Source organism: Populus alba, chromosome 16 (genome assembly GCF_005239225.2).
Source record: "Populus alba chromosome 16, ASM523922v2, whole genome shotgun sequence".
Taxonomy (NCBI): Eukaryota; Viridiplantae; Streptophyta; class Magnoliopsida; order Malpighiales; family Salicaceae; genus Populus; species Populus alba.
This window is the reverse complement of record NC_133299.1, coordinates 1,871,896-1,898,305: the sequence shown is the minus strand read 5'-3', so window position 1 is coordinate 1,898,305 and position 26,410 is coordinate 1,871,896. Positions and strand designations below refer to the sequence as shown.

Below are 26,410 nucleotides of genomic sequence, written 5' to 3'. Positions count from 1 at the left end.
TATATTCTTTGACAAAGCATGGATATTACCTTCATCTTCGCTTCTTCGCAGTTCACAAATGTTTTGATCGACTGGTATAAGGGAATTTCTGCTATATTAAACTTTTTGACTAATCATGGACCAGGACCAGACTATTCTTCGTAGCCTCTTCTTTGGCATTTAAAAGAACCGCCATAAAGAAACAATCAGCAAGTACAGAATGTTTGGCAGGTTGTCCAAAAAGACAAGAACCGGCGGAGCATGGCCTTTCTGTATGTTAATCCTCCGACGACCAGCAATTATTATCAATTATTTAATTTTAGCAGCTTCAAATAAGATTCGCCGACCTGTGCAAGATGCATAACCGCAAGGCACAATAACAAGAAATGTGCAATAGGGACTGATAGAATGGGTCATCCATCCAACAGGTTGCATTGAATCACTCCCATGTAGTTCAAGTTTACAAGATATCAAACTAATAGAACGGGTCATCCATCCAAGAGATAGGCATCGAATCATCCCAAGTAGTTCAAGTTTACAAAAGGATCAGAAAAGCAAAATATAAACCGGCAAAGACAGCCAAGTTTCACAAGACAAATTAAAGGAAGAGTAAACATTCCAACAAAACCACCTGGATAAGCCACCAACACCACTTCCTAAGAGCCTTGGTTTAAGAAACCATCGAATAAAAATTGTAAACAAGGAAACTAGAAATCCCATTATATTAGTCACAACCCTATTATCCCCTCCTAATTCAAATTTATAAAAATAAATTTCGGGTGGGGAGGGGGTTATCACTTAGCCATCATAACCTTGACAAATTCCTCGTAATTTATCTGGCCATCACCATCCACATCGGCTTCCCTTATCATCTCATCGACCTCTTCATCGGTAAGCTTCTCACCAAGGTTAGTCATCACATGACGAAGCTCAGCTGCGGAGATGAAACCATTCTGATCCTTGTCAAAAACCCTGAATGCCTCTTTGAGCTCCTCCTCAGAGTCGGTATCCTTCATCTTCCTTGCCATGAGGTTCAGGAACTCAGGAAAATCAATTGTACCATTTCCATCAGCATCAACCTCGTTGATCATGTCCTGGAGTTCAGCCTCAGTCGGGTTCTGTCCAAGAGATCTCATCACAGTCCCCAATTCCTTGGTGGTGATGCAACCTGAAGAACACAAGACATATGAAAAACCAATCGCCCAACTGTTTGAATGTTCTCAACAGACACCAGCACACACAGAATCCAAACTCCCATTTCATATTATAATTTGTTTCTATGAATGTCGCAAGCAAAATGCAGCAAGAGGAAGGAACTGAAGGGCCCTTCTACTTCGATATTCTTAGTATAGTTTTTTTTTTTTTTCACAGGGAAAGCTTAATCTCATTTAACACTTACACAAGTATATCTCATAAAGTTTAAGAACCACCAAAATACCAAAACAACCAATCACAAACATTCAAGAACCTAAGATACAAATAAACCCGATAAAAACAACCATTTGCAAAACAGCATTCAGCAAAGAATCTCACTATGCGTCACAATATAACTATCATCCCATGCAAACACTTCAACGATTATTGCTAATTAGTCGCCAAAAAGCCCTAAATTACAGACCTTAGATCCTCCACGATAGCTAACAAACATCACAATATGTTCCTTTGTTGATTGGATCATTGAATGCAACCTAAAATAAAGCAATCTATTTTTTTAATCAAAATTTCAAAATTTTAAAAAAACTCATCCTTCAAAATCACATATTTCACTGAGAGAAAACATCTTTCATCCAAAACATCAGTTTTTTTAATCTCAACTTTAACAAATTTCCAAAATTTAAAAAGAATCCATCAATCAAAATCACATACTTCCATCAAAGAAACCAGCTTTTACCCCCCAAAAAACAAGGTCCAAAACAATTCAAGCTAAAATAAAACAAAAAAAAACATAGAAACAAAACCAAAAACACCCCGAGAAGCAAATCAGAAGAATCAGAAACAAACCATCGCCATCCTTATCGAACAAAGCTGAAAGCTTCCTTGAACTCAGAGATCTGGTCATCCGTCAATTGATCCGCCATTTCTCTTTTAAAAAATGAAACCTAGAAGGAGATCAAAATCTGAGAGATAGGGAAAACGTGCGTGTAAGAGAGAGAGCGAGAGAGTATTGTGTTAGATTCAGACAAATGATGTGGTATTCTTATATGAGCTAAATTAGCCACCGCAAGCTTTCTTCTAGCCGGACGTGACCCATTTATCAATTCCAACTCACTTTTTCACTTCCAATTTGGCCCCTCTCAGTTCTTTTCTTCCTTTTTTTTTTCTTTTGTGATTTTTTTTTTAAATTGATATTGATTAGTCCATAAATGACCCTTATGCCCTCCCATTGTAAGCTTTTTACTTGGAAAGAATTTTTCTCTTTAGCTTTTCTTTTTTTAACTTATTTATTTATTTTTTCATGGTAAAGGACAAGAACACAAGGTTAGTGATGTTTAATATTTATGAATATGGTAGAGTTTTTTTTTTTTTTTTTTGAAAAAATACATTAGATAGTACACTATTATTTTAAGGTATTTCAGTCATTTGCAAATTTGCAAAAATTAAACTCTCATTTGAAGAAAATACCCTCTTGTCATTAACAATAATCAAGAGGGGTAAAATCGTACAGCAGCAGGAATCAAGTCCAAGAAAGCCAATCATGAGCAGAAGAGCTAGATCGACAGATCTGTAAATAACAGGACATTGATTACTAGCCATTATTAGTATCCTCCATTCACGCGACGCCACGTACGCTTCATTAATCCTTTTTTGCTGAATAATTACTGGCCGACAGTAATTTTCGGTGAAACGGCTGGTGAGTTTAGCGAATCATAATGGCAAAAAGGTAACGTACGCGTGTACGCGGTGTGGACGCGGAGGATGACATCACGTGTTTCGCGTTGACTGCCACGTAATCTCTCCATCGCCTTCATTATCGCACTGTTCCTAGGCGGCTTTGTCGAATCATTACTAGCATGTCGTTTGCTACTAGTGGTCGTGAATTAGTGATAGTATTTTCCTAGTTATTTAAAACATCACACTCACCATGTAATTTTTACACCTCACCTTTTATTATTTATTAATTAATTATTTGGTTAAATTCATTGGATTTTAAGCTTTCAGATCTCATGGAATACAAAATAGCACGTTTTCGTTCAAACCTAATGTCTGGATAATAGAAAATTTTAGTCCTTATAAATATCAAAATTATTAAACATATATTGACTCATAATTTGAGTTATAAGTCAGATGAATTGACTTGAAAAAAGTTAAAATTAAAATATTTTAATTAAATAAAAAATAATATTATTTTAAATAAAATCTAAAAACTTAAACCAGGTTTTAACTAGATTAATTAAATAGTCATTTATCTTAATAGGTTATCCAATTTGACCAAATTAATTTTCATTAAATTTCTTTTAAAACTTAATTCTATTTAATGTGTAGATCGATTTGCTAATTAGTATCGAGTCTAATAATGGTGACATATAAAAATATCACCACAACACAAATGTAAATCTAATTATTTTAATTTAACACTTTCATTCATATTTTTTTTTATGCTATCACAAATTACACGATATTATAAAAAGAAAAAAAATAATTCTAGATTACATCCTGGATGTTGAGTTAAAAATCAAACAAGAAACAACACACTTCTAAAAAAAAAAAAAAAAAAACTTGGAAATAGCGCCAAACGAAGAAAAAAAAATTATTTTGAACGGAGGCTGTGGTCAGTGCAAAAACTATGGAAAGGGCACTAGAAACGTAGTCTTTTCTTGCACGATTCAAACGGTAGAGGAGCTAGTTGATAAACGCAGTCAAATCCCAATTCTTTAACAATCTCTTCAATCAAGTCCCTGCATATATAATCTTGCAAAGCCATCCCTATTCTTCCAATTTCCCTTCTCTCACCCCAAGCAATATCCTTGCACACCTCATTTACACTCTCTATCATGGCCTTGCTTGTCCATAGAGGCGATGACACTACTCTCTCATGGCCCCTTCCATGGACCTTGTTCTCATAGCTCATGATCCTGTCGAAGAAGCTAATGTTGGTGATGTCCTCTTCTCCTCCTGGCTTCTTCTTCTGTTGCTGTGGCACTCTTCCTGCAACACAAATATTGATCCTCCCATCACTTAATATATTGTCAAGAACACAATCACAACATGAAAATATGGAAATTCCTTGATCCTTTAGCAGTTACTGCACGTAGATATGCAAGTAATATCTCATGTTAGGAGCTTGAAGTAACTTTGTTGTCTCTCGTTTTATATTGGAATATTAAAATTGTAATGAGGTTAAATGTAACGAGTTCTTAATTAATTGTGATTTTATTTTAATTTAGATTGAATTTTAAATAAAATCAAATAAAATATTGACATGATAAAACTTAATTAATACAAAAGGAAAATTTAGTTGCATAAGATATTAACTCTGTAAAACCTGATTACTATCAAGAAAAAAAAACATTGATGGCTTTAATTCTTACATGATTAAGATTTAGCAATTAATCATGGGGGAAAATGAATTAAAAATAGGCCGCATTAATTTTTTTAAAAAATGATAGTTTGCCAACACAGGAGAAGAGCCTACAACGTGTTTAAAGAATTTAATTATTAGCTATTGAAGAGGTTAACAGTAAGCCCCTATAGCTCAGTGGTAGAGCGTCAGTCTTGTAAACTGAAGGTCCGTAGTTCGATCCTGCGTGGGGGCAATCCAAAGAGGCTTTAATTGTGGGCCTTAATGGGCCCTTTAACTTTTAATTTTTCAGTAGTAAAAGGGTAATGGCCCACGCATGTGGAAACGACAAAGGCATCATCAATTTGCTTTAATGTTGTTCTTATCTTTCTCTTTTGACTTTTTTGACTAAATCATTAAAGACATGGAAGATAGAGACCTCATGGGCCACCTATGGTGGAAATTACAAAAAAAACAGCCTATTTTTATTTCATTTTTTTCCCATGATTAATTGCTAAATCTTAATTTTATGCACTGGAATATATTTTATTTATTGCATGACGTTTCAATTTCGACATTTAAGAAAGCATAATTACAAAAAAGCAGCCTATTTTTATGCATTTATGCTTACAAATACTTTTTAAAATGCATTTTGATCAAGAATTTATAAACTTTATTTTTTAAATAATCGATCAAATAAAAAATATTAAAAAACCATATAAAATTATTTTCAAAATATTTTTCAAACACGCATAAAATATACTAGAATTTAAATAAATTACTACAATCATTGCAATGCCACCTACCAAAGCAAAGAAAATACAAAAATATTGATAAAAATTAATTTTATTGTTAGCTAGACCCTGTTTGAAAATGTAAAAACAAGGGAAAAAAAATTAAATTAATATTATTTTTTTAAAATTTATTTTTAATATTAGTACATCAAACACAATAAAAAAAAATTAAATTTTAATAAAAAAGTTGAAAACTCACTCCCAAAACGATGCCGTAATCTTATACAAATTCCCAAACGGGCACTTGAAAAACCTGAACAGTAAGATCAATCAGGATTTTATAGATCAAATCATTAGAATTGCGTTTGAAAAGCGAGCTTTTATGTTTTTATGTTTTCAAATCATTTTGATGTGCTGATCTCATTGACATGCTTTTCTAAGTGAAAAGTGAAAAGCAACAGCAACCACATCTTAATCAAGCTTGTTAATTTGGATAAGCACCCGTAATTAATTGTGGTCACCAGCTGGAAGCCAAATTAATGTGGTTGATATTTATTATAATTGATAATTGCACGTAGCAGGGATCGTGTCTCCCACTACAACAGTTATAATGCTCCCAACACTAGACGCCATGATTGTTACCTTTGGAATCCTAAACAGATGGCTGGCTGTTGGTTGGTTGCCACTTTGTCTGTTTTTAGTGGTTGTTTTTAAAGTATATTTTAATTTAAAAATATATTAAAATAATTTTTATTTTATTTCAATAAAGTGCATGAACTTTTTTTCAATTTTTTATTTTTTTATGTGGGTTTTTTTAGTAAAAATACCTTTTAAAATAAAATTATTTTTAATAAATATAAATATTTCAAATTAATATAAATCTTTAAAAGATTAAAATAAATCATTTTAAGAGGTAAAACTCTTTCCATCAATAGCATGTCATCTATATAAAGAGTTACACTTATTTTTTTAGTTAATAATTTTAACTAGATAAATAAAATATCAATGCAATTAAAATCTCTATTATTTTAACTAGATAAATGATTATAGTGTGGATTCAACATGAATAGAAAGTTGATGAAATCATGATGAAGAGAATTACTTGATAAAGGAATGCAGTCAATTCAAAAAAGAGAATCGGTGCCACATTAAGATAATAAAATATTTTTATTGCATTAAAAACATTTTTATTTTAGAGGGCACGTTTTTTTTAAAACAAAATACCCACGTAATTAGAAAATGAAAAATCAACTAAAATACTTGATTGTGACAATAAATTTGATGTATTAATAATGCAATTACTTCTTCTTCTTCTTTTCCCATGGAGGTGAGTGTGAGTGTGATCGAAGTGGTTGATGGCAGTTTTGTGTTAAAGTGTTTAGAAATATGATTGTACTCGTGTTTTTTTAAAAATTAATATTTTTATTAAAAATTATTTTTTTTTGTATGTTTTGGATCATTTTGATGCGTCGATTTTAAAAATGATTTTTTTAAAAATAAAAAAAATATCATTTTAATGTATTTCAACATGAAAAACACTTTAAAAAACAATCACAACTACATTTCTAAATAAATAAGAAAAACACTAATGATGGTTAGATAAAACTAGACCGTTAGTGTTTATCATGTCCTTATGAGTTGTGAGATCCCACAACATGTGATTTACACTAATAATTATGATTTAGATAGGTATATTTTTTAATCATCCTGTTATTTATGATATCTATGATGAATTAAATTTAAAATAATACTCGATTAGGTTTGAGAATTTCTACAAGAAAGCATAAATTATCCATGATGAGAACACTTGAGTTAAATACTTGTTGGGTTCGAATTTGATATTATAGTGTATGGTATTTTTTAATAAAAAAAATATATTTAAATAATATATATGTATATATATATATATATTTAATACTAGTATATTAAAATTATTTGAAAAAAAAACATTAATTTAATATATTTTTTTAAAAAATTAAAACAGAAAAAAAACACTTATCCCAACAAAAAAATCACAAAAAGTACGTTTTGTCTATCCCTTTATCTTATATACCAAAAGAAAAGGTTAACAAGACAAAAAGACCGAAGAAGTAGACTACATGTTTTACTTTGTCCTTTTTTCCCGTTAAAGCTGATTTGTTTAATCTGCATGATTATTAATTAATTAACCTAATCCCAAAAAGGATGCTTTTGCTAAAAAAAAGAAGTTAAATGGATTTATATGAAATAGAAATCTTAAAGTTCAAAATAATATGGAAGCAAAGATCATAGTTAATAAATCTAAGCCGGTAGTCAAACCGGTGCAAGTTGTAGATAAAGAATTGAACGGATTATCTTATTTTTTTAAAATCAACATATTTCTATTTTGACCAGTCAACTAAATTTTGGGATAATTTAAGATTTTAACTACATCACATCAATCAATTCACCTTTATTTTAGTTTTATTTTTAAAAAAACTTGGCTTTGACCGGCAGAACCGGTCTAGGTTATTCTGAGCAATCTCCAAACGGTAAAAAATTGGAACATTAACTTTATGATAAGCACAAAAAACAAATATGAACATAAAAAAAAGACAGGAAACGGATGAAGAACTTGGTGATTACATGTAAGAAAAATTAAGAATGAATCAAGCAGAAGAAAAGGAAAAAAAATATATTTTTTAAATTATATATATAGTATTTTTATGCATGTACTTATGTGTTTGTGTGTATAATATAATGGTCAAAAGAAAAGGCAAAGATAGCTAATAATAAAATTTTAATCAATGTAGAGAACAAGATCTTACCATTAATGGTGTAACGTTTGGAGAATCCACTGAAAGCTGAAGGCGTGAACTCATCAAGCACAGACACAGGGCTAGGTTGCTGCGGCAACAATGGAAGGTCATGACCTTTCTCTGGTCTTCCCTCATCATCAGCATCATTACCAGTGCCAGCTACACTACTCTTCACTACATCGATTATTTTCTTCAGTGCTTTTAAGTCTTCATCACATTTTTCCAGTGCACCTAGCAGCCTCCTTCTCTTCTCGGCCACGGCCAATTCGGAGGTTGTCAATGGTGGAATATCACTCAGCCCCATTAGTCTTGCCACCAGGGCCGGTGGAGCCCGGAAACGCTCAGGGGAGTTCAAGGATTTTGAACGCCTTATTTCTGCTGGCAATGTTGGGCTTCTTGGTACTATATCACACGAGAATCTTGGGGAATCTTTGTTTTCTTGTTGTAATGAAGTGGAAGAAGAAGATGGTGAAGAAGAAGGTTGTGATGGTGTTGGTCTTGGTTTTTTCTTTGTTTTTGTTGTTGGTGAAGAAACTCCATTATTTTCATGCTTTTTCCCTGGAAAAATAATGTAAGATAATATAATTAATTACAATTACTCGTCTATATACTTCCAGCAGCCTAAGCTTTTAAATTAAGTAGTCCGTTAATAAATTTACGAGCTTGCAATAAAAGAGAAATCAGCAAAAGAAATTTACCAAAAGTGAGGAATCTACGGCGATTGTGGTACTTGTAAACTACTTGGAAAATGCCAGACATACACCCGATGCTCTTTGAACGAATTTTCTCGGGTGCCGGAGAGCTTTCTCGCCGGGAAGATGAAGAGAGCGAGGGATCTTGTCCCTTCATATTTCTCCAGCTCCTTCTCTACCTGTGCTTTCTCTTCCGGGGCCAAACAGCTGTGTTAAAAGAGGGATGTCATGTAATAAATTGTGAGCAAGAAAAACAATGTGGTCTTGTGCCTTAAAGTTAAAGCAATTGAGAAAACATTATAACACAACATGAAAAAAAGAAAAAAGAAAAAAAGAGAGGCAAAAAGAGAGAGTGATTAAAGCCATGCACGTGGGTTTCTTTTTGGACGAGCTCAGACCACCGATGGTGGGATGTGGTGGGGGACTGGTTTATGACAGCCGTTTGATTTTCAGATTGCCAGGCAAAATCTGATGAGCTCATGAAAAATAAAATGTGAAGAGGCTGCTTTTTTCATTTTGATTTGTTTATTTTAAGTTCTTGGCAAGTTGTAATTATTATTTAACAAAAAACAAAAACAATTCAAATTAATTAAATGGCCGAGCTGATAAAAACAATTATTATTTTTGTTATAACATGTCGAGATTGGAAAGGAAATCAAATATAAATTTTTTATTATTCTTTATTTATTTAGCTATTTTTATATTTTAAATGTTTATCGCCTTTTCCAAATATATCAGATTTACTATCATTTTAGGATTTGAAAAACCCTAAATTCTTTTTTTCTTTGGCTATACGTTGCATCATTTAATATTATTACGATTTTTCGGTTTTTTTTTAGAGGATTGCAACCATTCTCATTTTGTTTGCTATTTAACGTTTACAAACAATGTGTTTAGATCACCTTTTACGTAGATTAAATCTATCTTAACAAAATCTGTGTTCGTATATGCGCTGATCCAATTCAACCAACTAATCCTAGCAAGGTCTTGGGGTAATTTTTCGATATCTTGTCTGCATCCTCTCCAATTTTGTCAAGGTTTAACGAGGATATAATCCTAGCCTTGAGACATGATCACTTGGAACCACCAAAACGTTTTGCCATTGCAGATTCATGTGTATGCTTGCAGAATTGTACTCTTATCCTGTAGACTGTAGTAGATATATATCTAATCTCTTAGCTTTCTCGTGTTTTTTATATATAGCTTTCAGAACTGTCTGCTACATTTTCATCTTTAATCAAAGTAATAGCACTGTAAGAATCAAACTCCATAATTAACCTATTGGTTTGGAGACAATCAGCGCTCAAAAGCAAGCCTTTTGAACTGTCAAAAACTGGGTTTCATTGGAGTTATGGTAGCTTAAGAGCAAGAGAAAATGAAAAGAAATATCTCATCATAATTTCCAAGAACTCCATCGAGGTTTGATTGACCTGCAGGAACATTCCGTTTCAGCGTGGCTAAAGGAGGAAGTATCCAAGATGAATCACTTTCTCGTGTAATGTGCTGTACGCTTTGACAGACACCTAAAGGAAAGGAGAGGTGATGTGATCATGAAGGAGATAACGAGACATCATTTTCCAGGACTTCCCTGCCACCTCAAGCACGGGGCAGTATGCCTTGTCTTTTAACGACTACATGTCTTGGCTTTTATAAAAGTTACCCGTCCTCGCACCCCACCACAAAACAACGGTGCCGAGGCTCGGAGGCGGAGGTTTTGGAGAGGATGGACGCGGTGTCGCTGCGATGTACTGTCAAATGTTGAGCAATGATGAAAGGGTTTTTGATGTTAGCTTATCTTGTCATTCTCTTCAGTCTTCTGCTGCTGGATACAAGATTTGGACCACTTGACACCTTTCTAGTTAAGGACGTAGTTGTGTTGACGTTCTGTGGCTTCTTTGACCTGTGTTCATCATCTCAGTTAAAGCCTATAAGCAAGAACAAAGAGGTGGGGTAGAGATTTGTTTGCTTCCAAACAATTATCCAGGCCAAGCCATTGTGGTCTGTTTGTTTGTTTTAATCATGGATTAGAAAGAAAAAAATTCACAGAAATAAACTAAATTACTTGATATATCTAAAGAATTGAGGTCTCAACTCATCTCCTTTGCTATGAAGGTTTTTTTTTTTTTTTTTTTCCCTTTCCTTTCCCTTTTTCATTTTCATCTTCTTTTTTTAATTTTATCCTTTGATTTTTGCTTGATTTAACCTTTTTTTTCATAAATCTTTACTATTTATTTTCTATAAAATTATCAAAGTCTCAAATAAACATTCTAAAATTTAATTTATACTTGATTTTATGAGTTTCTAATTTTTTTTTTATTGTATAATTAAGTAGAAAATAGTTTTAAAAAACAAAGTTTTTAAACCCAATTGAATCTAATCCAAATCACGGATTTTATGGATAAGTCATGAAGTCCGAGTTGATCAAATATATTACCGTCTCAATGTTAAAAAAAAATCATTTTGAATTTTTTTTCAAAATCAAACCATATTTTTTATTAAATTTTTATGTTATTTTTACTAAATCAATTAGATCATGTTGTATAACTTTTCTATAATATAATTTAAATATAAGTTAAAGAAGGAATTTGGATCAAGAGATTTGAATTGATCCGTTAGACTGAATTTAATAAAAAGGACAAATAATCCCTTGCTACCACGGCATTTGTTTTACATTAAATTTGTTTTTATTTGAACTGCTAATAGAAATCTAAATAAAATGACTTAGAATAAACTATTAAAAAGAAAATAAAGCAACATATTTAATGCTTTATTGATAGTTGAATGTCTGAATCTTAGTACTGGCATAACTTATTTACAGGCATCAACAAATAACGATTTTCTTAAATCTAGACAAATAATTGTTCGGATTAACAGCGGTCCATCTTTATCTGACATTGGTGGTTCAGATATTGAGAAGAAAACTGTGAGTGATTGGTAAGAAGTTCATCGATCAAATTAATTGCTGTTCACAAGACATTATGTAAGAATAAATGTTTGTCAAAGCTTCGAGGAGAGGCCCAAGGACGTGAACCTCTTTATTGGATGCCACCTTTATTGCAACAAGCACAAGGAAAGTGACAGATCAAAGCACAGACAACCACCAGCCGACGACTTAGCAACCTAGAATTCAGGCTGCCACAAGAAAGTAGCAATAGCATTCTGATCACTGCAATACAAGCAAGGATGTTGTTGCTCAAACCCTTGTGCCTGTAACACCTCCCTGGCCATTGTCACAAGCTGCTTATTACTCAGTTGACCTGAATGTTGCTTCAACACCATCTGCACCGCGTTGCTAAATGCTCCACATGCTTTTCCTCCGCCCTCATTTGGGCTCATATCAGCGGAAGTCTCATTTGCTTGGCAACCGCTAAGTAAAATCCCCTCGTCTGGTTTTAGCGAGTCAAATAGGTCCCATTCAAGTGGTGGCAATCTGTACTTGAGGCTGGCGTCAGATCCAAAAAACTCTAACAAGTGAGTGCCAACATCAGATGTGTTAATGTTCGTCAGAGATGTAAGGTGTTGCAGTATCGATTCAAATGGGATGGATTTAGGGTTATGAGGATGCACTGTGGTATTATTTGCTGTGATGGTGGCGTTAGGCCCTATTTGCTCCTTCTCTTTGTCAATTAGGCCACCACTGTGGCATGAATCAGAAAGGATGGTTAAGGTTGCTCCTTTTGGCAGCCGGTTCACTAACTGCCTGAAATCCACATCTGCATAATAGAGAATAACATTATTTTCCGGCAACTGAATCCTACATGAAAACTTTAAGAACTCAAAATAATGTTACTGATCATAGTCATGCTTGATACAGTCGTCTGATCTTAATCTTACATGCATACGCCTGATCGTATATGGCCTGAATATTTAAGAACATTTACCAGTAATGAGATTAAAATCGCAGGGCACAATAGCCTCATCCTGCCTGAATGCATGGCCAGGTTTTTTGGATGGAATCCATGTTCCATGTCCACTATAATGGAAGAACAGAACATCCCCTGCTTCAGCTTGATCAATCATGTGACCAAGTGCCCTCTTTATGTTTGCACCAGTGGGAAGAACCACGGACCCTGGTGCATCAGTTAGGAGCTGTACATGGCTAGCATCGAACCCGAACCGTTTCACAAGCACTTCCTTCATGGCTAGCACGTCATTGATGCATCCATGCAACTCATTTTGGGTGTTTGGATAGTTGCACCCTACTAAAACAGCCATCCTCTTCTTTCCCATCTCCATTTTTGCAGGTAATCCGAGTACAAAAACAAGGCTACGTTTCAGTTTCTTCTTTGTTAACACTGCTTGGATTGTGTTCTGTGGTTTCATATTTATGCGCAGACAAATATTTCCTTGCACGTATGTTTTGCTTGCATGTTGTTTGAAGCAACCTTCATATTTTATATATTGCATAACTTTCAAGGGTGGGAAGGTTAGTTAATGGCAAAATTATTGGAGCAGCAAAACAAATAATGCTCCAGATTGCGTTCAAAAATCAACTTTCATTTTGATGGCAATAGGGTTCGTTTATACTGCTGCTTCTCTGGCTACCTTGCAAGGTCATCTCCAAATACTAGATAGGCAATAAAGAATAATTGAGAAATTTTCGTAAAAAAAAGAATTAGCTGTGCAATTTAAAAAAAGGACTCGTCGTTCCATCCCATGGTGATTTTAGTGGTGGTTTATCTTTTTTTTTTTTAAAAAAAAAAAAAAAAAAAAACAGGAGCCATCTCTACAACTCCACCACCACCGCTGCCGTCAAAACCACTCTTCCAAGCTCCACAATCACCCCAAACCCATAATGGTATCCTGCAACCTCAACTTAGAGTTATAGCGAGATTTCAAAATGGGGTGGCGGTTGAGATGGTGGTGGAGATGGTTGGCTTGATTTGGTGGTGATAGCCGCTGCATCCTTACAAGTTACAAGGGTAATTACAATAACAAGAGAGATGATGAATAGACGGGAACATCTGTTCCATGGGGATTATGCTTAGCTTAAAAAAGCAATTTTAGAGGGGTTTTTTTTTTTTTAATGTGTTAACTGTTGTTTTTAAATTGGTTTTATTTAGAAATATATTAAAATAAATAATTTAAAATAAAATAAAATATATTTTTTAAAATTTTTTCGACAGCAAAAACAAACATGCTACTAATAATTATTATTCGAAGTCCACTGTGTATTTATTTTGAGGCCATATCATTAGCAAATGAGAAAAGATTATTGAACCGGTTTAGAGATTTTAAAAATTTGGACCAACTGGCCCATATGATCAATTATGTGAGACTAGACAGCATCACCATTTTTCCTGCTGCTTTCGGGGCTGCATTCTCTAAAGTGGTTTCGAACGTTTTACAACCCCACCAAAATCTGAAAAAGAAACGTGTGTGTAATCTACGTAAAGAAAACGTATTAGACGTTGTCATCACAGCAAAATTGTTTTAAACTATTACATTACTGTAAGCTGACAAGTATACAATACAAGGAGAGACTGCTGGAGATGTAAGTTACTAATCCTTGATCCTTCCATGCTCGAAGAAAAATATGCATTAGCAAGGACAAGTGGTACTTATTTGCTATTGTCATTAAGAGCAAATCTTCTGTGGTTTTCTGGTTGATTACATGGGGAAACACGGGGTAATACAGTTGAGCGTATGCCAAAGTTGAAGGATTGGGTTAGCTATATGGAAAAAGAATTTGGAATCGGTTTCCTAGTGTTTTTTATTTATTTATTTGTTGGTTGATGTCAACTTTTGAAGCAGAACTAAGAAATGTTGTCATCAGGAAGAGCTAGAAATGGTTTGAATGTCAAGAACAGTCCAATCACCTCGATCATGTTAAGGAGGAAGAAGACCATTTGATCACCTGCATTGCAAAATGGCAATCTAATTAAGGTTTTATATTAAAATGTCGGAGAGTAAATTAGATGAAGCCTGGGTTACTAGATGAAAGGTTCTGACATGATTCTACCAGAAAATAATACAAGAAAGGGAGGGGGAACAACGTTCCATCTGTTAGGCATGGGAAGGTTATCTGTTGGTTTACTAGGTTACATCTTCCCTGACCAGTTCCAAGAGGCTGTTTCAACTTTCAATATTAAGGGCAATCAGATTTATAACCAATCTATCATTTCCAATTAGGTGTTCTGAACAATTGGTCTTGCCCTTGCCTGTCACCTAGAGAACTAGTCTAAGAGTTCCTTAATATAGAACCTGCATATCTTCTAACGAACGGGAAAGAGCATTTGCGGAGTTTTGTACCTGGGAGAAAAAATGCACTCTGACGCTTTTGTGCCCAAGAGAAGCTGTAAATAAAGAAAGCATCGATCAGTGTGACATACTGCTGAGCAAGTTTTTAGATAAACAGATAATTTAAGAAAAAAGGCTTATGATGCACACATAATTATCCCATGAAATCCACTTACAGGATAAATCGCGTTGTCTATTTCCTTTTGCCCCAAAAAATTCTATAGGATGTTCCTGAATGTTTGGATGAACCAATAAGGGACACTAAAATGCTAGGAGTCCTTGGTGTTCTATGCATTGGTTCATGTTAGGAGTCCTTCTAGGTTAGCAAGGCACCTTGGTTGCATTCCAATGACACTTCAAGATATCAGTGTTAACCACGTTTGGTGTGATGCAAAATGATAATATGTTCTTGGGAGTTCAAGAAACTAGGATCTTTTCTTAGTTTCTTTTCTTACTCCCTCAATCCATCATAAAGACTTTAAAAATCCTTCAAGTACCCTTTTTTAGTACTTAATGCTGTCCTATACTGCAGTTGAAGAGAAACACGCTGGCAAAATTACAGTTTACTGAATGTAACTGATGTTTGTCTGTGACAATAAATTGAGACAGAGGAAATCAATGTTAGCGAACCCATTTAAAGAACACATATTTGGACTTGTTAGGCCTCCTTTCAATCATAGGCGAATCCTTCATTTCAGTTTCTTATACATGAATAGCTCCAAAAGCTGGTATTCAGCTTGATTAAGGAAGGGTGCTAATTACTGGCAAAAGGGAATAAATAGACCTATGTTCTATTTTCTCATGATTTTCCATCAGTCCTGCATCACTATGAAGGTTGAGGATAGGAGGTAGTTCCACAAGAAACCATGATGGAGAATTGTCACTAGCATATGCGGTAGATGCATGTTCTGGTTCATTTTTTGAGCATGAAATATAACACCTTTCAAACATGCTTCATAGTTCATAGCTTCTAGAACCAGATTAATATAATGCCGCAACGATTTGAATCTCACAAAATAGAACTAGCCAGTTCATTCAATCGAGACAAAAGGATACTTACAGGGAGCCTCCAGCTGCAGGACCAATTGCTTTGAAAAGGGACATGGCAGACATTGAAATTCCATTTGCAGCACCCCTTTGTTGTTGTGCCTGACATTAAGTTCAAGCAACACATTTTACAAAATGAAGTCATCTACCTGTAGCCTATTGCTAAGATGCAAGAAAAAGAGAAAACCATAGAGGCAAAAGGAATGTAAAGTTACCACTGATCTATTTTGCAGAAGGAACAATCCTGTTGTGATTGATACCTACACGAGTCATAAAGAAATGGAAGAGGTTGATGAAACATTGATTGATAATTTTATTAACAGAACGGATGATATAAATAAGTTTCCCTTTTTTTACCTACTCACGAGAAAAAAATAAAAAGAAAACTCCCATTTGAAGTTCAATGTGTAAACACATCTAGTGCTACAAGTCCATGGCCGAAGTGGCATTCATAGCATGCCAACATATATTCACATCTGAGCTTTATAAAAAAAGAAATTTTCAGCAAAATGCTAGTAAAGTTGTTTAGGTCCTTTATCTGGTGGAGAAAGAATCGAAAAAAGTTAGCAGGGAAGCTCGTGAACCCAGATTTCAGCTAAATGCTAGTCGAATAAAGTTTTCTATGTCCTTTTTTGGGTGGAGAGGACATTGGAAAAGTTACTGGGGAAGCTTGTAGACCAGAATTAAGGACTACAAATTCAGTAGGTCCATCAGAAAAATGGCTTACAAGAGAGGCATTAATCTCTGACAAGAACAAATAATGACAGCACACTAAAATAAGTATGTTAAGTGCTCAAGTACAAAGCACTTACAGAGAGCACGTTCTTCAGGATGGATGCGCAGTTGATCAGTAGCATGAGGGTGAGGCCTTTTAGCAGAGCTATAAAAGGGTAACTAGATAGCAACGGTATGGTCAAGACCTTCACAAATGGCAAGAAAGTATTTTATGTAAATCATAAAATATTCTTATGTAAATTATAGGAAAATATTTTATGTGAAGGAGGACTCAATCAAATACAGATGCAATACTATTTTTAAGCAGAAATTGTGTTAAGGGCATACTGCTCCTAGGCGAGATACCATGACCGGTCCAAAATTTCTCTCAGCCACTGGGTATATAAATAGCTGAAAGAGTAGCAGTCCAAAGCCTACATAAATAAGTGATGAAGTGAGAGATATCATATCCATAACATTTGATAACTTCAGAATTGATGACCTCACAAGGGATAAAAAATTTATGAGCTTAATCAATTATATGATGATGCTGGTCGGTATCTAGTATCTACTACCTGAAAATGCAAGAACTTCACCAACATCTGCAGTGGAAAAGCTCAATCCCCCGTTCTTCCTAGGACTAACAGCCCATAATGAGAAAATCTGTGGTAAGAAAATAACCAATTTATGATCAAGCATATTTGTTAACTACAAGAAAAAATCTCCAGAAGGGTAACATGCTCCAGGGCAAAAACATAGTACTCTATTAAACCTAAGCCTGGCTTGGCAATCAGGCATCCTTGAGTAAATTTCTGAGGCAAGGGAAAGCTTTTTAATATATCATAACACAGAGGTAGCTATCGTTTACTTTCATGGAAGATAGAAAGAAATCCAAAGGCAGTTAGTAGGGAAGGAAATGTGATTAAGTTGATCACATCAGTAGCCTTTGATTCTTTTATAACAAGAACATATCAAGTGATTTACAAAAGAAGGAGAAGGCAGGAGGGGGAGAAATAATCCTAAAATGAAGTTGCCAGTGTACTTTAGTGACCTTAATTTTATAAATAAAAGAAATTATAGAAATTTCATGGTTGGCACAGTTGATGGAAAGACAGAAGTATTTAAGAGAATAGGAGCATACATCTTGACCAACCTAAAATATGGTTTTTATCGATGAATTCATGTTAGATGATATCAAGGGCCAATTCACAATATAACATGTATGAGCTAGGGTTTCATGAGTGAATATTACCTCTGCATATGCCATGTCATGAAGTTGGAACACACAGTACGCGATAATAGATGATATCAAGGGCCAATTTTTCAGCAGGCTTTTCTGAGAAGAGCCGGACTCAAATGTGGTGGCCCCAAGTGCATCAGAATCATTGCACTCTTCATCATTTCCTTTATGGTTGTGTATCGTCTCCTGCAGAAATTTTAAGGCTCCATGTTAAACCATATAAAGCTCTTACAAGAAGAGCATACAAACATGCATCAAGAAGATCTAATTAACACATTTGAGCATCTGACCTCTAAGCAGTATATAGTGATGCATTAATCAGAGAGAATCGAACAAGATACAAATTTAACAGTTTGTACAGTAACATACCGGAAGCAAACAACAAACGACCAATACACCGACAGAAAAAATTGATATCAGAAGGCAAGGTAACAGGTACGGAAACCTGTAATGTCATCCATTTGGAGGAAATTTAGCACAAATGAAAATCAAAAGATTAGAACAATAAGGAATAAAATATGCTTAAAGTAAAAAAGTCGAAGGACTAATGCTTACCTCCCAAAAAGAGAATCAGAAGAAAATATATTTGGAAATTTCTCTGCAGGCTACAGTGTCAATATTTCCAAAATTAATTAATAAATAAGTAATTGTAGTTGAGTTAAACAGATAAATATCATCTCGGTGATATTTCGTTCAATAAGTAGTGCATCGAGAACTACCTGAGCAAGAAAACCTCCAAGTGCAGGACCAATAACTAATCCAATGCCCCACGAGGTGCTGATCTGAAACAAGTATAATCCATTCGATACTTATTAAGCTACAATCAATCTTTAACAATCACAAAAGAAGAGGCTCTCTTACAATTGACATTCCTAAAGCTTGATATTCTTTACGGCAAACTTCTGAAGCATATGCCTGGGTCAAATGAGCACTCAGCATATTTAAATATAACAGACAGGAAATAAAAGCAGTGTTAAACATTTACATATCCATGAACAATAATCATACGCTAGGTAACCCTGCCGAGTAACACAAGAAGAAAGGCCAAATGATCAAATCAAACAGTAGCGGGCACTGTTTAACATTTGAAAACAACCACATGGCCCACAAGCCGTCCACAGAGTAGACAAGGCAGAAAGGGCCTTCAGGTTAAAAATCTTCTAGCAGTACACAGATAGAGGGGGGGGGGTGTTCTCAGAGGATTACTGTTCAGTCAATACAAAGAAGATGCAATGATTTAATTTAAACTTGGGATTGACACTGTATCCTATAGAACTTTCAGATAGCAAGCCATTAAAACATCTCAAAAGAAAAGTACCCTCATTGGACCAAGTATGCCACACAGACTTCCAAGAAGAAACCTCGTAGAAATTGCCATCCAAAAGCTTGTGCTAAGGCCGAAAAGGGTGTTGAAAATAACCCTGAAATAAGAGGAGAGTTAGAAATACACAATAAGAAAAAATCACTCTTAAACCAGCAGAACATTGCTGATGAACTCTTCAACAATCACGCATAAAATAGGCTTAGAGCAATACTAACACTGATACTGTGCCAAATATTATGACTGGTTTTCGACCATATCGATCAGCAATCATTCCCCAGAGCACAGAAGTTAAAGCTCTTCCAAACATAAAAGCAGATCCTTCAGGAAATGAATGATATCTTCAGAAATAAGGAGCTTGAACAAGATCTTTATGTAAACAGACCTTGAGTACAAGTCACGTATAAAAATCTTTCTCACCCACATAACCAGCATAGTAGCCAATGTCCTCCTCTCTTTTTGCAATATGGAAGTCCCTTATCTGTAGAATTGCAAGATCACCACAGAATTAAGAGTGAAGAACATGAAAGAAGAGTAGATTGACAGGTCCATTATGACTCTGAGTTCTTTCATAATCATGGTCCAAACAGCAAACTGTATTAAAAACCACAAATGAGTGCTTCAACTGTTATCTTTGGAATGCTATGCAGCCATTGTACATTGGTGATACCCGTTTGAAAATGTGTCAGCTGAGTCCTAAGGCGCCTTAGTGCCTGTGCTTTTACTTAATTTGGATGTCAAATTGGCAACAAGGTTTTATTAACATGCCAAAAAGCAGCATGGTTTGCGTGTTCTGCTATCAACCAACAATTATAACCGAGTCCCCTTCCAGTATGATGCTGCGTTATTAAAAAGTCACAATATTACCTATGGACAGAACATAAGTAATTTCATTGCAATCAAGTGTAAGAAAATGAAACTGTCCAGCACAGATGCTCCATTTATTCTGGTGTTATTCTTCTGTTAACCCCATCCCCTCCCCCTCCCCCTCCCTGCCGCTAATTAAACGTCGGAAAAAATTCCACAAGCTATTGGTATTTGAACCATCAGTCTCAATTCTCAAGTAAGCCTACTTTCATTTCAAGTAGTAATATAAATAAAACTTTCCAGAATAACATGCTCACCATGAAATAGAGGAAAGGAAAGAGAGATGATATAGGCAAAGCTGCAAAAGTCAAAATCACAAAACACAGATATTAGAGGGAAATTCCATTTTCTCAAAAAAAGCATATGATTCGTTGAAATTTTCAGTGAACCTGCACCAAGAAAAACAATCCAGACATAGAGCAAATGTTTATAAGGAACACCAATGTTGGTTTCTTTGAAAAGTTAAGTCTTACAACCTGGGCAGTCCTCATAGTACTTCTTCTTCAAGAAAGACTCTCCAATCCCGTTTCCATCCATCTTGACACACTACAGTTGTTTTGAGTTGAGGTGATTTTTTTTCCCCTTCTTTTTCAGAGAAAACACATTTTTTTATATAAAGAAGACTGCTCCTTTTCAGTCAGCTTTCTTAAATTATCATGGACCTAACCACCTAATTAGATTATGGACCAAATCATTACAACTCTTGACACATGATTACATTAGGCCACGTTACTCATGCCACAACAAATCAACAATTAACTGCTGCTTTTAACAGATGTTACTGCAAGAATGGATTCTGAAGACGCAACAAAATGAAAACTTCATTAGCAGCAAAATTGTGTGTAAATCCCTGACCTTCTAGAATATAAAAAAATCTTGTTTCCTTGTAAACAGCAACATTTGCCTGAACAATGTCTCAAAACAAACCATTTCATTGAACAATCACACGAAACAAATTGAACAATTGACAACGCAAACCAATTCAAGAAATCTCCAGATACCACCTCTCTCACGAAGAGAGTCTTTTTGAAGACAACCCACCACAAGGCCACGAGTCCAAGGTGGGATAATACCACTTGAGAGGGAAAATTATGATAATACCACTTGAAAGGGCCAATTATGATAATACCTCTTGAGAGAGCCAATTATCCAACGGAAATGGGCAAGTACATATAGCTATCTCTACTTGCACAAATAAGAAACAAAATTTAAAAATAAACCAACACGAACAAGAAAAGATCTTAGCCATAGAATGATGCTTAACCTGCACAAAGGACAACAATCCAGACATAGAGCAAATACTTAAAAGGAACACCAGTGTTGGTTTCTTTGGAAAGTTCAATCTTGCAACCTGGGCAGTCCTCATAATACTTGTTCTTCCTCAACAAAGACTCTCCAATCCCATTCTCAGCCATCTTGTGCCGGCCTGCCACAACAGCTAATGTTTTGGCCCCTTATGAGAAAGTAAACTTCCTTCTTTATTCATGGCATCAAAAAGTGCTGTCTGATACTTGACAGAGCCATCTTTCTTGATTGGAATTGTCGGCTACAATTCAGTCGTTAACTAATATTTTAATGCCAACGTGAAAGAAATAGAAATCCTTCTTAAAATTTCTTCTCCTTTTCTTCTTCTCTTTGTGTGAGAAACGAACGTTGGAATAGTCTTAAAAATAGAAGCTAGATCGCGACACCTTTTATGATTTTTCGTTTTGGATTTTTTTTTAAAAGAAATGTTTAAGAGATTCCTTGTACTAGATTTTGTGTGAGAAACGATGTTCATAAGAGCACAACAGCAATAAACCCCGACTTGAGTCATCAACTACTTTAAAGTTTCTTGAATTGATTCCCGTCATTTTAAACTGTTCAAGTTTTTTTAAAAGTTAAAGCAAAGGGGTCCACCTGAGGGGAAAAGGTTAAGAAAGACATGTCGTTTTGTGAGTCCCCCTGATAGCGGGTAAAGGTTTGGAAAAACAGCCTAAATTTGGCAACAACTGGTATTTTAAAAAAATAATAATAATATATATTTTTTTAGATTATTTCAATATGCAAATATTAAAAGTAATTTTTTTATTTTAAAATATTATTTTAATATAATTTCAAATAAAAACTATTTTAAAAAAACAACAAAATTGCAGAGCTGAATCAATAGATAACAAAAACATGAATTCAATTTCAAATGATCAACACATACCATTCAAATGAAGTTAAAGGTTTTACTAAAAAAAATATTGGTACAACTGGTTGCATTTGAATGACACCATCATTTCATTCCATCTTAACTGGACTGTCAGCTCTCCCAGCTGACTTGGAGCCTTCAAGTTCAGCTTAAATGCTGGTCCAACAGCAAGAGTATGACCCACCACCATCAACTCCTACGATATGCAAGTGCACCAAGCTTAATAGACGTCCGTAAACAGATTGATAGAGAGACCAACAGCTAAACGTACACCTTTCACCACCTTTCACCGCTTTCGTTCTGAACGCCACTTGAACACAGGTTTCGTAGTTGGACAGACAATCTCATCCTCACGCAGCTTGCGCTTTCGTCCCTTTTTCTGATCATTAAATGGAAGATTCAATTTCAAGATCTATATGAACAACCTAACACAGTGAAGTAAAAGCAAGAACTGGATACCTGCAATTCCTTCTTCAGTGCCATATCCATATATATTTTCTCTAACTGGTTTGCTCGGTTCTTCCGGGCCTCAAGCTCTCTGTAGGAACTGGCTATTTTCCTGCCCATGGAACAACTAGACTTATACAGTGGGACTTGAAACAAATAAAATATAACTGGCTTATACTAGAGTACAAAAGAACATACTGACTGGAAAAGTTCCATAGATTAACAACAAACTAAATGATCTAAACCACAAACTCTCCCGAGGAGATTGGTGGTGGTCAATAAACTAATAAATAAGCTTATGACAAAAAACTAATAAATAAGCTTATGACAAAAAACTATACGACAGCCTCAATAGTTTCTAGAAAATGGCACCCTCTGGTATCAACTATTAGCATGATATATGTTTGAATTATCTTATATTTCTTAAGCCTCCAAAGTCTGGAAGTTTCCAGCAGCAAAAGGGGGTTCAACAAAGTTCAAGGCCTTGATGGCGGGAGAGGTCATATTCCAGCTCAAACTCACCTCCAGGGACATCGCATGTTTGCATATGCCTCGCATGCTTGACCCCAATCAGAGGACTGTAGGGTTGAAGGAAAACATGAGATGCTTGCATTTACCAAGGAGAACTACGGCCAAAAACAGGCAAGACTGTGGACAAGGTTCAGTGCTCCTAACACTTGGCTAACATGGTGAGTTAAGTTCAAGAAAATTTTCTTCTCAGCTGCTATGTTTTACAAAACCAACAAAGTGCAACTCTTGGAAGATTCCAACTAAATTAAATGATAGTGCAATGGTATCAGCGGATAGTTAGGATTGTGAATAGTAATGAGTGTAAATTTCCATGTAAATGATTTCCTGATCATATCAAAAGAAGCATAAATCCTCTCTACCTCTTAAAATGATCAATCAAGTTCAACAAGGGAAAAACAAACCCAAGATTAATTTGTCTAACAAAACAAAAGTCATCCTTTACCTTTTAATATTATCAGGGACGTCAACAGAAGTAGTTGCCATTTTATTTTCTGAAGATCGTGATCTTATTTCTTTAGCCTCCTCCCTGCAAGATACGAAGCAAAAAGTAGTGAGGATACATATCCAATGACGAATCAATTACCACAAAAAGAGAACACTAATCATGAATTTAGGATGAGGGAAAAAAAACAAAGCAAGTTTGCATGTTGCCCTTGGGCTCTAGCTCGAGTTGACAAGAAAAGCAGCAGGCTAAGTTTTATCACTGTAGAAATAATAAGCTAGATCTCATCACTAATTCCATTATGAATGACAGAAGAGCATTGATTTAGTGAACTACAAACAATGGGAAGTCAGCAACCAAGCCAATTTTCACTTGGTACAAAACTTTATATATAGAAATGCATTATTTCCATTAAAGTTCAACACATAAATGCCTCAAGTAATGGTCTTCATCAATTTTCTTTGGCACTAAATGTCAGCAGCATATACAATTTTTTGGAGACAATAAGTGACTGGGAAGTTCGAACCTATCTTCAGCGAAGTAAATATGCTTGCTCGAGGGTCGGCCATCCAGCGAGTGCAATGTGGCAGTTAGCTTTTCAATTTTCTGCAGCAGCCATTACATTTAAAATGATCGTGAGAAGAAAGCATTTAGAAAACGTTAAGTAACCAGAAACAGAATGTAAAACTGTGACTGAATCATTCACCTTTTTCTCACTTTGTGCTTTTTGAAGGATATATCCAATATCTTGCGTCTTCATCAACAATAGTTCTTCTTGAGTGTATTTGTTAGCTTCACTCCTACAATAACAAAAAAAAATAATTAAAAATTAAAAAAAAAACACAAAAAAATGGAAGCAAATAACAAAGAAGTATTGTATTACTGTGGCCGATGAACTCCATCAACTGTTTTACTCTTAATCATTCCGAAGTAAAACTCATCAGGATTTCTCGATGCTGCTTTCTCTTTAAGCCTCTGTAAAGAAACATGTCGCAGCCATAGCCATAGCCACAGCCAAGAATTTAGCAACATGAACCATAACATTACAAATCATCAAACCTAAAAATCAGAATGTTCGATCTAAATTAAATCTAACCCTCAAAGTTTCCTCTTTTTTGTGAAAAGCTTTAGCACGTGCAACATAGTCTTTATGTTTCTCAAGCAGCCCAAATTTCTTCCTTGCTTGACTGGCATCCAAAAATCAAATCAACAACAACAACAACAACAACAAATCACCACAAATATAAGAATCGCCAAAACTGGAAAACAAAACATGACTCACGGTTGTGCTCTCTCCTTGTGAGCCTTTCTAGGAATAGCATTCCTTAAGGATGACATTTTGTTGCTGTTCTTCCTGTTTAAGAAAAAAAAATAAAAATTAAACAAATCAACTGCCATCCTTGCTCTTAAAAACACAATAATTGGTCTTGAAAATCACATACTTATTAGGGCAACAAGGCAAGCGGAAAAATGATAAAAAAAGGCAATAAAAACCAGAACTTTAGAGTAAAGAACAGTGAAAATTCAAAAGAATAGAGATTGCCATATGAAAAGATAGAAACTTTGAATCAAGAAAAACAAAGGGTACCTGAAACTTTCAGAGCTAAAATCTTCTTTGCTTTGAATAAACCCTAGCTGATATCAAAACCCACTTTCCGGAAACGGGTAGAGTTCAAAAAGCTCCAATCTTTTTTATTTTTACAGATTCGTTAATCAAAGCAAAGCCCGACGTGATTATGTAGACGGCAATGAGAGACGAGGGTTTTAGACCAAAACGATTGTGACAAGGAAAAACCTCAGCTTAAACGACAGTGAGTAACTTGGGCCAGCTTAGGGTCTTGGGCTCGTTTTAAGGGCCATCTATATATGTTATATCTCTTGTTCTTATGACAAGCCCAGAAAGATGATTGAAATTGTTCTTTGAGGTTAATGTTAATTACATATCATTAGCATCTTTGATATTATAATATTGTGAGTTTGTTTACATCAGCAGCTTTATGTTATTGTTTAGATTAAAGTATTTAGTAAATCTCACTAATTTGAGTTTTAACCAAACAAACACAAGGTTGATATTTGGATTTATAATGTGGTAAATATCATTTAAATAATTTATAAATATTAAAACTTTTTATCTAGCAAATTATAAATAAGATATAGAAATCCTAATCCTAGAACTAACATTTATCCAATGAACAACAAATGATAAATGACAGGTGGTAGTTGTTGATGTAAGAAGCTCTAGGATCGCTAGACTTGTCTCCACATCACTCTGCTTCATTGCCAAAAGAGGAAGAGACAAGAGTACAGCAAGTGAGCTCAACCGACCATGCTATACATAGCAGGGTTGATAACGGTGCATCTCTCTAATTTCTATTTTGTTTTGTTTTAGTTCCATCCACTCCTGTTTCTCAATATCATCCTTGTAATCCCCTGTTTTGTAATTTTTTTCAAGATCAAATATTCTTAAATATTTGGAGTTCAAAACATATTCAGTTTTTGAATCTAACATGAGTATATTAATATGTCTTAAAAAGCAATTAAACATGAATAAGAAATTATTCAGCGAGGTTAATGCCGCTACAGACGAAAGGACAAAACAGGGACTAAATGAAAGTGAATGAATCAAACTGATACAAAATTTAAAATTGAGGGGCTAAGTAAAATCATTAAACCATACGATAAACAAGACAACAGTAAAGTCTCTT

At 34.7% G+C, this 26,410-nt stretch overlaps 5 protein-coding genes and 1 non-coding gene across 13 annotated transcripts; 1 reads left to right on the top strand and 5 right to left on the bottom strand.

Moving 5' to 3' along the window:
• Positions 1 to 455: 455 nt before the first annotated feature.
• LOC118033155 (calmodulin-7-like) lies at positions 456 to 2,200 on the bottom strand. The gene is given in 3 exon segments (XM_035038031.2): positions 456 to 1,147; positions 1,981 to 2,002; positions 2,004 to 2,200. Coding segments are annotated over 3 exon segments (450 nt in total). The 5' UTR covers positions 2,058 to 2,200; the 3' UTR covers positions 456 to 773.
• Positions 2,201 to 3,510: 1,310 nt separating this feature from the next.
• LOC118033153 (uncharacterized) lies at positions 3,511 to 8,954 on the bottom strand. Its single transcript, XM_035038028.2, has 3 exons — positions 8,687 to 8,954; positions 7,998 to 8,546; positions 3,511 to 4,125 (listed from the first exon to the last, which is right to left on the bottom strand). The coding sequence occupies exons 1-3, from the start codon at positions 8,835 to 8,837 to the stop codon at positions 3,776 to 3,778; spliced, it is 1,050 nt and encodes a 349-aa protein (XP_034893919.1). The 5' UTR covers positions 8,838 to 8,954; the 3' UTR covers positions 3,511 to 3,775.
• On the top strand, positions 4,662 to 4,733 carry TRNAT-UGU (transfer RNA threonine (anticodon UGU)). Its single transcript has one exon. It is a non-coding gene; the product is annotated as a tRNA-Thr (tRNA).
• Positions 8,955 to 11,421: 2,467 nt separating the features above from the next.
• Positions 11,422 to 13,018, bottom strand: LOC118033152 (metacaspase-9). Its single transcript, XM_035038026.2, has 2 exons — positions 12,562 to 13,018; positions 11,422 to 12,393 (listed from the first exon to the last, which is right to left on the bottom strand). Exons 1-2 carry the CDS (start codon positions 13,001 to 13,003, stop codon positions 11,801 to 11,803), a joined length of 1,035 nt encoding a protein of 344 aa, XP_034893917.1. The 5' UTR covers positions 13,004 to 13,018; the 3' UTR covers positions 11,422 to 11,800.
• Positions 13,019 to 14,097: 1,079 nt separating this feature from the next.
• On the bottom strand, positions 14,098 to 22,144 carry LOC118033151 (protein ZINC INDUCED FACILITATOR 1). 6 transcript variants are annotated; one of them, XM_073405358.1, is made up of 18 exons: positions 21,374 to 22,144; positions 20,965 to 21,013; positions 20,367 to 20,407; positions 19,663 to 19,723; positions 19,461 to 19,563; positions 19,240 to 19,342; positions 18,783 to 18,836; positions 18,641 to 18,703; positions 18,477 to 18,526; positions 18,291 to 18,366; positions 17,934 to 18,107; positions 17,257 to 17,344; positions 17,030 to 17,115; positions 16,780 to 16,887; positions 16,183 to 16,227; positions 15,981 to 16,069; positions 14,933 to 14,976; positions 14,098 to 14,537 (listed from the first exon to the last, which is right to left on the bottom strand). In XM_073405358.1, the coding sequence occupies exons 1-18, from the start codon at positions 21,473 to 21,475 to the stop codon at positions 14,437 to 14,439; spliced, it is 1,437 nt and encodes a 478-aa protein (XP_073261459.1). In that variant the 5' UTR covers positions 21,476 to 22,144; the 3' UTR covers positions 14,098 to 14,436. The 6 variants fall into 6 exon arrangements, with proteins under 6 accessions (XP_073261459.1, XP_034893912.1, XP_073261460.1 ...); XM_035038021.2 differs by lacking the exon at positions 20,965 to 21,013; XM_073405359.1 differs by adding an exon at positions 19,913 to 20,081 and having other exon boundaries at positions 20,367 to 21,516.
• Positions 22,145 to 22,259: 115 nt separating this feature from the next.
• Positions 22,260 to 25,481, bottom strand: LOC118033150 (probable U3 small nucleolar RNA-associated protein 11). 3 transcript variants are annotated; one of them, XM_073405360.1, is made up of 10 exons: positions 25,294 to 25,481; positions 24,988 to 25,059; positions 24,802 to 24,892; positions 24,589 to 24,680; positions 24,412 to 24,505; positions 24,232 to 24,311; positions 23,706 to 23,789; positions 22,745 to 22,844; positions 22,569 to 22,664; positions 22,260 to 22,481 (listed from the first exon to the last, which is right to left on the bottom strand). In XM_073405360.1, exons 2-9 carry the CDS (start codon positions 25,041 to 25,043, stop codon positions 22,572 to 22,574), a joined length of 690 nt encoding a protein of 229 aa, XP_073261461.1. In that variant the 5' UTR covers positions 25,044 to 25,059; positions 25,294 to 25,481; the 3' UTR covers positions 22,260 to 22,481; positions 22,569 to 22,571. The 3 variants fall into 3 exon arrangements, with proteins under 3 accessions (XP_073261461.1, XP_034893910.1, XP_034893911.1); XM_035038019.2 differs by having other exon boundaries at positions 22,260 to 22,664; positions 25,294 to 25,480; XM_035038020.2 differs by lacking the exon at positions 25,294 to 25,481 and adding an exon at positions 25,148 to 25,275 and having other exon boundaries at positions 22,260 to 22,664.
• Between the last annotated feature and the right edge of the window lie 929 nt (positions 25,482 to 26,410).

Excerpts from the sequence above, each read along its gene's own strand:
- LOC118033153 (XM_035038028.2), bottom strand. The coding sequence starts at position 8,837 with ATGAAGGGACAAGATCCCTCGCTCTCTTCATCTTCCCGGCGAGAAAGC. Across the intron at positions 8,547-8,686 it reads CCGTAGATTCCTCACTTTTG|GGAAAAAGCATGAAAATAAT; the intron begins GTAAATTTCTTT and ends TTATTTTTCCAG. Across the intron at positions 4,126-7,997 it reads CAAACGTTACACCATTAATG|GAAGAGTGCCACAGCAACAG; the intron begins GTAAGATCTTGT and ends TTTGTGTTGCAG.
- LOC118033152 (XM_035038026.2), bottom strand. The coding sequence starts at position 13,003 with ATGAAACCACAGAACACAATCCAAGCAGTGTTAACAAAGAAGAAACTG. Across the intron at positions 12,394-12,561 it reads CGATTTTAATCTCATTACTG|ATGTGGATTTCAGGCAGTTA; the intron begins GTAAATGTTCTT and ends TCTATTATGCAG.
- LOC118033151 (XM_073405358.1), bottom strand. The coding sequence starts at position 21,475 with ATGAGGACTGCCCAGGTTGCAAGATTGAACTTTCCAAAGAAACCAACA. Across the intron at positions 21,014-21,373 it reads GATTGTTGTCCTTTGTGCAG|GCAAATGTTGCTGTTTACAA; the intron begins GTTAAGCATCAT and ends GACATTGTTCAG. Across the intron at positions 19,724-20,366 it reads TTCCTTTCCTCTATTTCATG|ATAAGGGACTTCCATATTGC; the intron begins GTGAGCATGTTA and ends GCAATTCTACAG.
- LOC118033150 (XM_073405360.1), bottom strand. The coding sequence starts at position 25,043 with ATGTCATCCTTAAGGAATGCTATTCCTAGAAAGGCTCACAAGGAGAGA. Across the intron at positions 24,893-24,987 it reads CACAAGGAGAGAGCACAACC|TCAAGCAAGGAAGAAATTTG; the intron begins GTGAGTCATGTT and ends TTTGGATGCCAG. Across the intron at positions 23,790-24,231 it reads ATTTACTTCGCTGAAGATAG|GGAGGAGGCTAAAGAAATAA; the intron begins GTTCGAACTTCC and ends CGTATCTTGCAG.